Source organism: Pristiophorus japonicus, chromosome X (genome assembly GCF_044704955.1).
Source record: "Pristiophorus japonicus isolate sPriJap1 chromosome X, sPriJap1.hap1, whole genome shotgun sequence".
Taxonomy (NCBI): Eukaryota; Metazoa; Chordata; class Chondrichthyes; family Pristiophoridae; genus Pristiophorus; species Pristiophorus japonicus.
Window position 1 is genome coordinate 13,721,896 of NC_092010.1, and position 14,348 is coordinate 13,736,243.

Below are 14,348 nucleotides of genomic sequence, written 5' to 3' on the forward strand. Positions count from 1 at the left end.
TGAGTTCCCAGCCCTGATCATCCTGGAGCCACGTCTCCGTAATCCCAATCACATCATATTTGTTAACATCTATTTGCACAGTTAATTCATCCACCTTATTGCGGATACTCCTTGCATTAAGACACAAAGCCTTCAGGCTTGTTTTTTTAACACCCTTTGTCCTTTTAGAATTTTGCTGTACAGTGGCCCTTTTTGTTCTTTGCCTTGGGTTTCTCTGCCCTCCACTTTTCCTCATCTCCTTTCTGTCTTTTGCTTTTGCCTCCTTTTTGTTTCCCTCTGTCTCCCTGCATTGGTTCCCATCCCCCTGCCATATTAGTTTAAATCCTCCCCAACAGCACTAGCAAACATTTCCCCTAGGACATTGGTTCCGGTCCTGCCCAGGTGCAGACCGTCCGGTTTGTACTGGTCCCACCTCCCCCAAACCGGTTCCAATGCCCCAGGAATTTGAATCCCTCCCTGCTGCACCACTGCTCAAGCCACATATTCATCTGCGCTATCCTGCGATTCCTACTCTGACTCGCACGTGGCACTGGTAGCAATCCCGAGATTACTACTTTTGAAGTCCTACTTTTTAATTTAGCTCCTAGCTCCTTAAATTCGTTTCGTAGGACCTCATCCCTTTTTTTACCTATGTAGTTGGTACCAATGTGCACCACGACAACTGGCTGTTCTCCCTCCCTTTTTAGAATGTCCTGCACCTGCTCCGAGACATCCTTGACCCTTGCACCAGGGAGGCAACATACCATCCTGGAGTCTCGGTTGCGGCCGCAGAAACGCCTATCTATTCCCCTCACAATTGAATCCCCTATCACTATCGCTCTCCCACTCTTTTTCCTGCCCTCCTGTGCAACAGAGCCAGCCATGGTGCCGTGAACTTGGCTGCTGCTGCCCTCCCCTGATGAGTCATCCCCCTCAACAGCACTCAAAGCAATGTATCTGTTTTGCAGGGGGATGACCACAGGGGACCCCTGCACTACCTTCCTTGCACTACTCTTCCTGCTGGTCTTCCATTCCCTAGCTGGCTGTGGACTCTTCTCCTGCGGTAAGACCAACTCACTACACGTGCTACTCACGTCGTTCTCAGCATCGTGGATGCTCCAGAGTGAATCCACCCTCAACTCCAATTCCGCAACGCGGTCCGTCAGGAGCTGGAGGCGGATACACTTCCCGCAGATCAGGGACACCGGAAGCGCCCCTGAGTTCCCACATGGTACAGGAGGAGCATATCACCTGATCGAGCTCTCCTGCCATGACTTAACCCTTAGCTACACTTAAATTGGCAACAATAGTGTTAAAAGTTACTGACTGTTACAGAAGAGAAAAAAGAAAACTACTCACCAATCCAGCCAATCACTTAGCCCCTTGGCTGTGACGTCACCTTTCTGTTTCTTTCTACTTCTCTTTTGCCTTCTCCCTGTAGCTGCACAAGTACGCCTCTTGCCGACCCCGGACTCGCGCTACTCAGAGCTCCCACCTCCTCGACTGACTGCTCGAACTGCTCAACTCCCGCTGGCCTTTATAGGCCTCTTGCCGACCCCGGACTCGCGCTACTCAGAGCTCCCACCTCCTCGACTGACTGCTCGAACTGCTCGACTCCCGCTGGCCTTTATAGGCCTCTTGCCGACCCCGGACTCGTGCTGCTCAGAGCTCCCACCTCCTCGACTGACTGCTCGAACTGCTCAACTCCCGCTGGCCTTTATAGGCCTCTTGCCGACCCCGGACACGTGCTGCTCAGAGCTCCCGCCTCCTCGACTGGCTGCTCGAACTTCACAACTCCCGCTGGCCTTTATAGGCCTCTCGCCGACCCCGGACACGCGCTACTCAGAGCTCCCACCTCCTCGACTGACTGCTCGAACTGCTCAACTCCCGCTGGCCTTTATAGGCCTCTTGCCGACCCCGGACTCGCGCTGCTCAGAGCTCCCGCCTCCTCGACTGGCTGCTCGAACTTCACAACTCCCGCTGGCCTTTATAGGCCTCTCGCCGACCCTGGACTCGCGCTGCTGCGAGCGACCGCCTCCTCGACTGACTGCTGTGCACGAAGACATTGGTACCTGCGACAATCACTGTTTGTACAGGTCCTGGATTGTGAACTCCAACACCGGCAGCACAACTCAGCCCAACCTTAGATATCTGTCTGTCTGCTGTGGCAGGTATAATATTATCATTTACAGTACAGTACCAGACGGGAGTGAATCATTCCTTTACCCTATGTGCTGTACATGTACAGGAGATACTGAGACACACACGGGGTGTACAGTACCAGACGGGAGTGAATCGTTCCGTTACCCTGTGTACTGTACATGTACAGGGGACACTGAGACACACACGGGGTGTACAGTACCAGACGGGAGTGAATAGTTCCTTTACCCTATGTACTGTACATGTACAGGAGATACTGAGACACACACGGGGTGTACAGTACCAGACGGGAGTGAATAGTTCCTTTACCCTGTGTACTGTACATGTACAGGGGACACTGAGACACACACGGGGTGTACAGTACCAGACGGGAGTGAATCGTTCCGTTACCCTGTGTACTGTACATGTACAGGGGGGACTGAGAAAAACCTGGTGTGGGAGTGCCCCCTGTCCCCTTATCCATGGCCTCACATGACCTTGTTTGGACGTACACGAAGATTCTGCCCCAGAGAAGCACTACAGAAAGTGGCAGTGAATGCCCGGGACCCCGCGTCTCCAGGTTCCCGCCTATGTCACGGGCACCTCTGCCACGTTGTCGCCCAGCCTATGGTGCCAGTCTGCTGGAAGGGCTGCAGCAACTAGAGACCGCTATGTGTAAATATTCTCCACGGTGTCTCCCACACTCACCACTTGCTCGTTGGTCTGATTATAAAAAGCTTCCGCGAACACAGAGACCACGAAGACGTTGATGAGGAACGACACAAACAGAGCCACGCAGGCTTCGATGAAGAAGTAGCGATTGGCCTCCTTCACTTCATTCTTATTGGCTCGGTTCACGTCCCTGGACTGAGAAAGAGAGAGAATGTCAGCACTCGTTCGTCCCTCAATTCTATTCCCCGCCCGTTTTCTCCCCGCGCTGTGTCAACTGGTTATGGAGCTTCAGCAGAAGTATCTCACCATGCCTACGCAGTGCCCCTGGCAGTGAATGCCCGGGACCCCGCGTCTCCAGGTTCCTGCCTATGTCACGGGCACCTCTGCCACGTTCCCGCCTGACCTATAGTGCCAGTCTGCTGGAAGGGCTGCATCATGTGTAAAAGTTCCCCGTGGTGACTCCCAGACTCACCACTTGCGCGTTGATGCTACCCTGCAGTGCAATGGCACTTGCTTAGTCGGCACATGTATGACCAGTGTGCACACAGAAAAGATCTCACAAGCAGCAAACGAGAATGGATCGCACGTCAATCTGTGTTTGGTTGGAAAGTCGAGGGTTAACAATTGGCCCTCTCACCGTGCTGCCGATTCTGACCTGCAGGGCCCTGCAGGCGGATGTAGCGGCCGCTTAAAGCAGGTGGGTTGTGGGGCCAGGAGGAGTAGGAGGGTCCAGGCTGTGGCCTGCCCTCTCCCAGACTCCAAAGCCCAGCCTCCCTGTGAGACTCTGCCCGAAACCCCCTCCCTGCCACCTGGAAGCTGGCGGATGCCCAAGAGCCACCCGGTGCCCACTGCCAGCAGCCGCTCTGTGCCATCTTTCTGCCTGTTCCCAGCAGGCAGTGCACCGGCAGCCTTTAAATGAGGCCCAGGAGGTAAAATTCCCCGGGGCCTGAAAATTAGGCCAATGAGAATGGTTCGCCTCATCCTGCCCGTCCTCTCCCCACCTGCAAACCCCGCCCCTCCCCCCACTAACTCGGGGTAAAAATCAACCCGAATACGTATTTTAAATTGAGAGAGTGTTCAACTAACAGGAAATCTTTAACTTTACAGATAGTATCAATGAATTTACCAAAGCACTGGGAATATCGCTGAAGATCAGTTTCCTGGCATTGTCGTGTTGGGACACAGCGGTGTGCCCATATTGAAATCATGCTGCACATTCACTCGCTGTAGGCAGATACTCACCCTGACCAAGGCAGAGTACAGGTAGATATTGTGGGGCATGATCACAGCTCCGACAATTCCAACCGCCTGTTGCAGCTCCTTGGTTCCACAGCCTTCACAGTAGGGAACAAACATCCCCTTCAGCAGCTGTCCCTGGTCCGGCTTTACAGTCACATACTGTGGGGCAGAGAAACACAGTCTGTTAGATGAGTAATGGTACAGCAAACCTCTGTATCCTGGGACACTTTAAGCTGCAGGGAGTGTGAGTAAATCTAACAGGAGCACCGTTTTAAAAAATTCATTGCTGGGATGTGGGCGTCGCTGTCCAGGCCGGCATTTATTGCCCATCCCTAATTGCCCCTTGAGAAGGTGGTGGTGAGCCGCCGCCTTGAACCGCTGCAGTCCGTGTGGTGAAGGTGCTCCCACAGTGCTGTTCGGGAGGGAGTTCCAGGATTGTGACCCAGCGACGAAGGAGGAACGGCCGATATATTTCCAAGTCAGGAGGGGAACTTGCAGATGGTGGTGTTCGCATGTGCCTGCTGCCTTTGTCCTGCTAGGTATTAGAGGTCACGGTTTTGTATATCCATTAAATTACTCAGAGAAAAACATTTAACTAAGAGACACTTGTGTTGACTGTGTCATTTGATTATTCAGACTGAATTAATCAGTTAAGTAAGTGAATTTTCACCCAGCCAATTTGCGCACATCAAGCTCCCACAAACAGCAATGTGATAATGACCAGATAATCTGTTTTTGTGATGTTGATTGAGGGATAAATATTGGCCAGAACACTGGGGAGAACTCCCCTGCTCTTCTTCGAAATAGTGCCATGAGATCTTTTACATTCACCTGAGAGAGCAGACGGGGCCTCAGTTTAACGTCTCATCCAAAAGACAGCACCTCCGACAGTGCAGCACTCCCTCAGCACTGCACTGGGAGTGTCAGCCTAGATTTACGTGCTTAAGTTCCTGGAGTGGGACTTGAACCCACAACCTTCTGACTCAGAGGCGAGGGTGCTACCCAATATATTAATATTAATATTTATTGAACAGTTGGGTGGCAGTATGAGCTGCGAGGAGGATGCTATGAGGCTGCAGAGTGACTTGGATAGGTTAAATGAGTGGGCAAATGCATGGCAGATGAAGTATAATGTGGATAAATGTGAGGTTATCCACTTTGGTGGTAAAAATAGAGAGACAGACTATTATCTGAATGGTGACAGATTAGGAAAAGGGGAGGTGCAACGAGACCTGGGTGTCATGGTACATCAGTCATTGAAGGTTAGCATGCAGGTACAGCAGGCGGTTAAGAAAGCAAATGGCATGTTGGTCTTCATAGCGAGGGGATTTGAGTACAGGGGCAGGGAGGTGTTACTACAGTTGTACAGGGCCTTGGTGAGGCCACACCTGGAGTATTGTGTACAGTTTTGGTCTCCTAACTTGAGGAAGGACATTCTTGCTATTGAGGGAGTGCAGCAAAGAATCACCAGACTGATTCCCGGGGTGGCGGGACTGACATATCAAGAAAGACTGGATCAACTGGGCTTGTATTCACTAGAGTTCAGAAGAATGAGAGGGGATCTCATAGAAACGTTTAAAATTCTGACGGGTTCAGACAGGTTAGATGCAGGAAGAATGTTCCCAATGTTGGGGAAGTCCAGAACCAGAGGTCACAGTCTAAGGATAAGGGGTAAGCCATTTAGGACCGAGATGAGGAGAAACTTCTTCACCCAGAGAGTGGTGAACCTGTGGAATTCTCTACCACAGAAAGTTGTTGAGGCCAATTCACTAAATATATTCAAAAAGGAGTTAGATGTCGTCCTTACTACTAGGGGGGGATCAAGGGGTATGGCGAGAAAGCAGGAATGGGGTACTGAAGTTGCATGTTCAGCCATGAACTCATTGAATGGCGGTGCAGGCTAGAAGGGCCGAATGGCCTACTCCTGCACCTATTTTCTATGTTTCTATATTTACAACAACGTGATCAGTCCATTGTATCATACAAATCCATTCCGCCCCCCTGCACAGCCGTTCCTCCAACACATATTCACCATCAAAACCTGAAGTTTCATTTGTCTCCTGTAACATATAATAAGCTATTGTACTTTACAAATTGATCATAAAATATTATTTTTAAATTCTTTTCTGACTAAAACATTCACAGAGCATTATAATGATCTTTTAGTTTATATTTAAAATACTCTTTTAGGTTTATTTTCCTCCCCTTAAAACACAGAGCATTCCTTCTTTGCACAATCACCAATCTAGCCAAACAGAACATTAAATTAATTGGCACTCCGCTAGACTCGGGCAGACTCTCCTGCAATCCCCATCTCAAAATTGAGTCCCACGGGATTCCCATTCTTGCTCTTCGGTCCTCGCCCAGCAAGAAAACCTCACACAACTGTCGAACATAGTACTTAAAATCCTTCAACTGTGGACATAATATGGGACAATAAATGGGACATAGTCTCATCCTGCGCCCCACACACTGGGCAAGTTGCCACCTCTACTCATCCAATCTTACATAAGACGATCATGGTAAAATTCCGGTTATGAGCCAATTTGAAATCCAGTCCAATCCACTCTGGACATTTAAAATTCGCCACACACCCTTCCAAATCCTGTTGAAGTCCAGTTGTGGGTATATATTCTGCCAAAACTCCTGACTAGCAGGTGTCTTAAATCTCCATTCTCTAAATACCCCATAGAAACTTCATACCCCACTAAGGAGGTGGTACTCAGTAAGATAATGGGACTAAAGGCAGATAAATCCCCTGGACCTGATGGCTTGCATCCTCGGGTCTTAAGAGAAGTAGCGGCAGGAATAGTAGCTGCATTGGTTGTAATTTACCAAAATTCCCTGGATTCTGGGGAGGTCCAAACGGATTGGAAAACTGCATATGTAACGCCCCTATTTAAAAAAGGAGACAGATAAAAAGCAGGAAACTATAGACCAGTGAGCCTAACATCTGTGGTTGAGAAAATGTTGGAGTCTATTATTAAAGAACCAGTAGCAGGACATTTGGAAAAGCAAAATTCGGTCAGGCAGAGTCAGCATGGATTTATGAAGGGGAAGTCATGTTTGACAAATTTGCTGGAATTCTTTGAGGATGTAACGAACAGGGTGGATAAAGGGGAACCAGTGGATGTGGTGTATTTGTACTTCCAGAAGGCATTTGACAAAGTGTCACGTAAAAGGTTACTGCACAAGATAAAAGTTCACGGGGTTGGGGGTAATATATTAGCATGGATAGACGATTGGCTAACTAACAGAGAACAGAGAGCCGGGATAAATGGTCCATTCTCGGGTTGGCAACCAGTAACTAGTGGGGTGCCGCAGGGATCAGTGCTGGGACCCCAACTATTTACAATCGATATTAACGACTTGGAAGAAGGGACTGAATGTAACGTAGCCGAGTTTGCTGACGATACAAAGATGGGAGGAAAAGCAATGTGTGAGGAGGACACAAAAAATCTGCAAAAGGACATAGACAGGCTAAGTGAGTGGGTAAAAATTTGGCAGATGGAGTATAATGTTGGAAAGTGTGATGTCATTTTTGGCAGAAAAAAATCAAAGAGCAAGTTATTATTTAAATGGAGAAAGATTACAAAGTGCCGCAGTACAGCGGGACCTGGGGGTACTTGTGCATGAAACACAAAAGGTTAGTATGCAGGTACAGCAAGTGATCAGGAAGGCCAATGGAATCTTGGCCTTTATTGCAAAGGGGATGGAGTATAAAAGCAGGGAAGTCTTGCTACAGTTATACAGGGTATTGGTGAGGCTACACCTGGAATACTGCGTGCAGTTTTGGTTTCCATATTTATGAAAGGATATACTTGCTTTGGAGGCAGTTCAGAGAAGGTTCACGAGGTTGATTCTGGGGATGAGGGGGTTGACTTATGAGGAAAGGCTGAGTAGGTTGGGCCTCTACTCATTGGAATTCAGAAGAATGAGAGGTGATCTTATCGAAACGTATAAGATTATGAGGGGGCTTGATAAGGTGGATGCAGAGAGGATGTTTCCACTGATGGGGGAGACTAGAACTAGAGGGCACGATCTTAAAATAATGGGCCGCCCATTTAAAACAGAGATGAGGAGAAATTTCTTCTCTCAGAGGGTTGTAAATCTGTGGAATTCGCTGCCTCAGAGAGATTTGGAAGCTGGGACATTGAATAAATTTAAGACAGAAATGGACAGTTTCTTAAACGATAAGGGGATAAAGGGTTATGGGGAGCGGGCAGGGAAGTGGAGCTGAGTCCATGATCGGATCAGCCATGATCTTATTGAATGGTGGAGCAGGCTCGAGGGGCCGTATGGCTTACTCCTGTTCCTATTTCTTATGTTCTTATGTTCTTATTAGAAATCTCCAGTACTTATTGACGGTGGAGGATATTCCTGAGTGGGTGGAAAAGTCTATCCGAGAGGCTTGTGTAAAGTTTTTATGGGAAGGGAAACCAACCTTCGTTGCTTACAATACCATCATTGGACAGAGAAATCAGGGAGGCCTCAATTTCCCAGATATTGATTTACAGTTGTCAACTTGGACCAACTCCTCCCCTTTCTCCAGCAGAAAGCTTGGAAAAGCGGGAGCAATTAGACCTCCTTTGGAGATTTGCGTATTGATTTCTTCCATCCAATCCTCTGGCATTACCCTCACAATCTGCTCACACAAGATCTTAATTGCTTTTTCCTCTACCTCCTGATCCTCCTCCCAAATCATGTCCCTCACTACCGCTTCCGGCAACCAACCTGGAATTACCTCATATAATACATCTTTCACATATATAATACCAGCTTTTATAAAAGCATGATTAAATAACACCTTTCCTTTAATGTTGATCCACCTGTTCAAAAATAAGGGCTGTTCTAAAAATCCCTCAGCACCTTTGGGCATAAACTGCACACTTTTAAAAAATTGGGCCCAAGTGTCTACAACCCCCTTATAAAACCTAGCGAGGGGGTTTCATCGATTTCAAAAACATATTGTTGTATTCCATATAAAATATTCCCTATCCCACTTAATTAAAAAAAATGCTGGAAACAACTCTTCCAAAAACTTGTATTTGACCTCTGAAGAAATCTCTTCACCCATTTAATTCTAAAGGATTTTTTCTTCAAATCAATATCTGGGAAATTGAGTCTTCCTTGATTTCTCTGTCTAATGATGGTATTGTAAGCAACGAAGGCTGGTTTCCCTTCCCATAAAAACTTTACACAAGCCTCTCGGATAGACTTTTCCACCCACTCAGGAATATCCTCCACCATCAATAAGTACCATGGTGTTGATAGCAGGAGAGCTGCCACCACTGTTGCTCTTCCTTGTACTTTCAACCACCTTCTTTCCCATCTTCACAAAATCTTTTTAATTTTCATAACCTTTGGTTCCCAATTTAGTCGCTCCACTTCATCCCAATCCTTCTTGCATCCCATATGCACCCCCAGAACTTCTAAAACCTCCACCACCTTAAAAGGGCTTTCCTCCAACCACTCCCCCATACTCCTTCCCACAACCAGGCATTGGAGCTTACTATAATTTACTCTGGCTCCTGAAGCTCTATAATACTCCTCCACTGCCCCCATAGCTTTCCTCACTGACTCCCCATCTCTCAATGTTAAGGTCGTGTCATCTGCATATTGGTGTATCACCGATACCTGCCCGGAACTGGGAACCGCCATCCCGACCACGCCTTGTTCCTTTCGCATCATGTAACCTAATGGCTCTGCTACCAATGTGTACAACAATGGGGACAGGGGACAACCCTGTCTCACTGATCGCTGCATTGGAAAATACTTGGATAAAAAAACATTACATTTAACACAGCTAAATGTGTTTGAATAAAAGATCCTTATCCACTCAAAGAAATTTTTCTCAGAACCAAATGCTTCCAAAACCATCAATAAAAACTCATCAGAGACTCTATCAAAGGCTTTCTCTTGATCCATCTTTAGCACATAAGCTTCCCTCCCACTCTCTTCCATGAGTTCTATCACATCTCGGATTGAGACCACAGAGTCAGCGATGTCCCGGCCTATGACTCATAGAAACATAGAAAATAGGTGCAGGAGTAGGCCATTCGGCCCTTCTAGCCTGCACCGCCATTCAATGAGTTCATGGCTGAACATGCAACTTCAGGACCCCATTCCCGCTTTCTCACCATACCCCTTGATTCCCCGAGTAGTAAGGACTTCATCTAACTCCTTTTTGAATATATTTAGTGAATTGGCCTCAACAACTTTCTGTGGTAGAGAATTCCACAAGTTCACCACTCTCTGGGTGAAGAAATTCCTCCTCATCTCGGTCCTAAATGGCTTCCCCCTTATCCTTAGACTGTGTCCCCTGGTTCTGGACTTCCCCAACATTGGGAACATTCTTCCTGCATCTAACCTGTCTAACCCCGTCAGAATTTTAAACGTTTCTATGAGGTCCCCTCTCATTCTTCTGAACTCCAGTGAATACAAGCCCAGTTGATCCAGTCTTTCTTGATAGGTCAGTCCCGCCATCCCGGGAATCAGTCTGGTGAACCTTCGCTGCACGCCCTCAATAGCAAGAATGTCCTTCCTCAGGTTAGGAGACCAAATCTGTACACAATACTCCAGGTGTGGCCTCACCAAGGCCCTGTACAACTGTAGCAACACCTCCCTGCCCCTGTACTCAAATCCCCTCGCTATGAAGGCCAACATGCCATTTGCTTTCTTAACCGCCTGCTGTACCTGCATGCCAACCTTCAATGACTGATGTACCATGACACCCAGGTCTCTTTGCACCTCCCCTTTTCCTAATCTGTCACCATTCAGATAATAGTCTGTCTCTCTGTTTTTACCACCAAAGTGGATAACCTCACATTTATCCACATTATACTTCATCTGCCATGCATTTGTCCATTGGACTGAGAGGGTGAAACTATCTGCGGCATCACCTCCTTCATACAATTTGCCATAACCCTCACCAAGATCTTATAATCCACATTTAATAATGTGATGGGCCTCCAATTCTTCAGATTCCTTCTATCCCCTTTATTTTTATAAGCTAAGCTTATGATACCTCTCCTCATAGATGGGGCTAGGCTTCCCTCAGTTTTAATCTCCTTAAAAACCTCTAAGACCAATGGACTTAAAATCTCTCAAAATTCTTCATAAAATTCTGCACTTAGTCCATCAGACCCTGGGCTTTCCCCCCAATTCATTCCACTTATTGCTACTTTTATTTTCACTAATCCTACTTCTTTGTCACACCTGCTTCTCTCATCCTCCTTTAAACCCTCTTCAATAAAAGCACTAACTTTCTCCATCGCCAATTTGGAAATGTCTTCTTTTGTATATAACTCTCGATAAAAGCTATTCGCTGTCTCCATAATCTCCACACTTTCATTCATGATCTGTTCCCCAACCTTCAACTCTCCAATTGATGATAACCTTTGTCGCAACTTCTCTTGCTCTAGAAAATATCGAGTACATCTTTCTCCCTCCAATGCATCTTTAGTCTGTGCATGGAGAATGGGCCCCTTGCATTTTTCAGCTTGCAATAATTCCCACTCTACCTTTAAAACCTTCCACTTAGTCTCTGCTCCCTTATCCCCTCCGTCAACTGCTTTACAGATATTTGTAAACCTTCTGTTTATATTCTCTTCTTGATGCCGGTTAGCTGTTGCTCTTTCTTTACCATAACGTACCGAAAAAACTTTTACCTCATATTTGAAATTGTCCTACCAAACTCTTTTCTTCTTTCAAGAATAAAGGTTCCTTCCGAGCATTCTTTATTATATTTAAAATCCCTTCTTTAAAAGCAATTTCTTTCAGGTACTGATTGTTTAAAATCCACATCCCTGGACCGATCTTAACTCTGCTGTTCCTAATTTTAAGAACCAAAGCCGAGTGGTCACTAAAAAATACTTTTTTATAATAAATCTCCATCACCTCAGAATTTAACCCTCCCCGCATTAACACAAAATCTATTGGGCTCTGTTTTAAAACATCACTCACACAACCTCTTCTGGAGAACTCCCTTTTTATGGGGTTCTGATCCCTCCATAAGTCTCTCAAATTTAAATTTGCCATCATTTTTACAATCATCTCTCGGGAGTTATCATCCTTAATGGTCATCTGGGCTGAAATGTCCATCCGGGATAAAAAATACATTAAATTCCCCACTATACAAGGGTTTTCTGCCTCTGCCACTTCTGTGAATAACCACCGAAAAAACTCACGTCGCTTGCAATGGTCATTCGGTGCATAGATATTAAAGAGATCACAATTCAATTCATCCATTTGTACCTTTAGCTGTAAAAATCTCCCCTCAGTGTCCTTGTCCACCAATGCAACGTTCTCTTTCATGGACAAGCTCACTAAAACAGTCACCCCTCTACGGTTATTATTTGCGCAACTTGCAAACACTTTTCCCTTCCAAACCTTCCGAACTCTTTCTAGGATATCCTCATCCCAAAAGGTTTCTTGCAGACACAACAGGTCCGTGCCTTTAAAACACTGCAACAACTGCTGCAATTTCTTCTCCCCCCTCAGTCCGTTCACTAACCGAGACCAATGTAATCATTGCTCCTAATAAAGGAAGTGTGCCCGATAATCCCCCCGTCATCATTTAATCTCTGGCCCTTCCCTCCTCTCATGTTCCTTCCCAACCTTTTGGGCAGCTGATGCTTTCTCCTGCAGCCTCCGGCTCTTTTTCACCTCAAGTTTGAACTTTCTCTGCAGTTTCAGCCTCTTCCTTACATAAAATTTAGGCCGTGGAACTACCCCTCCTCCCTCCTTCTGCCCCTCACTAACCTTTCCCTTACCCATGATGCCCCCCACCCCCCAATTCCAAGTCTCCATCCCCCTCTGACTCCTCACTCTCGAGCTCATCTGTAATCTCCCGGGTCTGTTCCCCCGTCAGATACAGAATCTCCCTTAGAGAGGCCTCCTGCTAACCTGGTTTCTCCAACAGTGCCACTCCCTTCGGCCTCACCTCCACCGCTGACCCTTGCTCCCCGTTTCTTCTCTCTCTGGGACAATGGCGCGTCTCCACCCATCTTGCTCCATTTTGGTGTCTTTGTCTTCCCGCTCCCGTCCTGCTGCCCCTTTAAGGCTCCTGCCTCTTGTTCCCTCTCCTGGTCTTGCCCCTTCCTGCTCCCCAAGGGAGTACTTACACTTACCCTGCACCCATCGCCTGCCTCTGCTCCCCCCACGGACACCTGAAGACGAGCCATATTATGGTGTGTTTTCCACCATCTCCATCCTGTTTTCTGCTCCGTAATTTTCTGCCTCTTCTTGCGCTCTTTCCTCATTCAGTTCGCCGGCTGTGTCCTCCGCCTGCTCCACTCTTCAGGCCACTCCACTCACACCTCCTGCTCCTTCTCCCATCTCCTCGTCACTCAAGGAGCTTCCTTCTGCCTCACACTCACAGCAGGTGGGGCCTTTGTGACACACCGCACAGCGATGTGTCCAGACTTGCCGCAGTTATAACAGTACAGGTCTGGACAGCTTCTTACCAGATGGTCGTGTCCAAGACAGTAATAGCAAACCTTCACCTGGTTAGCATACAGAACCCGGAAGTACAGCACTCCTTCCATTGTCTCGAATGTCATGCTGTAGGGTAATGACTTCACTCCCTCTGGGAACCGCACCTTTACACAACGGGTTCCATCGGCTATCCGCGTTCCAGGATAGTATCTCCTCTTTATTACTGAGCAAAGTTTAATGTTCCACGACTCCAACTTTTTTATCAGCACATTGTCCTCAACATAAACCGTCAGGTTCAAGAATGAGACCACCACCTCTTCAGAATACAGCAAAGATACATCCAAGTACTTCTCACCAACCTTCAGCCTCCTCTCGGCCACTGACCGTCACTTCGAACCCAACATTCGGCTTTGGTCGGCAGGCAAAGCAACTTCCCACACCGCAGTCCTCATGTATCGCCTGGATAATATCCCAAGCTCACATCTCCTTATCCTCGCACTGAACCACCACCGTGTTTTCTTTTCCAAACCTCCTGGGGTCCCGACCCAAATCTTTGGGCCATTTATTCTCCCCTCGTCCAACATTCTCTCCCCTGATTAAATTCACACTGGGAGCATTGTCCTCGGAGGGGCCCGGCACTCCAGACCCCTCAGCAGCAACGGGCTGATGTTTATGGCCCAAAAAGGCCCTAAAATTTGACAAAAAAAATACCCCAAAACCCACCATCAACTTCTTACACACTCACTCCGACTCCTGCAGTAATCAGCAGTACCTGCTCACTCCTGGCCCCTCCCACAGAGGGAGTAATCACTCCTGGCCCCTCCCACCAAGAGAGTACTCATTCCGACTCCTGCAGTAACCAGCAGTACCTACTCACTCCT

The 14,348-nt window shown here is 47.4% G+C and overlaps 1 protein-coding gene across 1 annotated transcript in view; it reads right to left on the reverse strand.

Annotated features, from left to right (window-relative positions):
- Positions 1-14,348, reverse strand: part of LOC139241032 (natural resistance-associated macrophage protein 2-like) — a 148,868-nt gene that overhangs the window by 44,228 nt on the left and 90,292 nt on the right. The window contains exons 8-9 of the mRNA XM_070869754.1: positions 4,033-4,188; positions 2,827-2,985 (exon numbers count right to left, since the gene is read on the reverse strand). Coding sequence (XP_070725855.1) covers positions 2,827-2,985; positions 4,033-4,188 — 315 coding nt within the window. The remainder of the gene's footprint in view (positions 1-2,826; positions 2,986-4,032; positions 4,189-14,348) is intronic.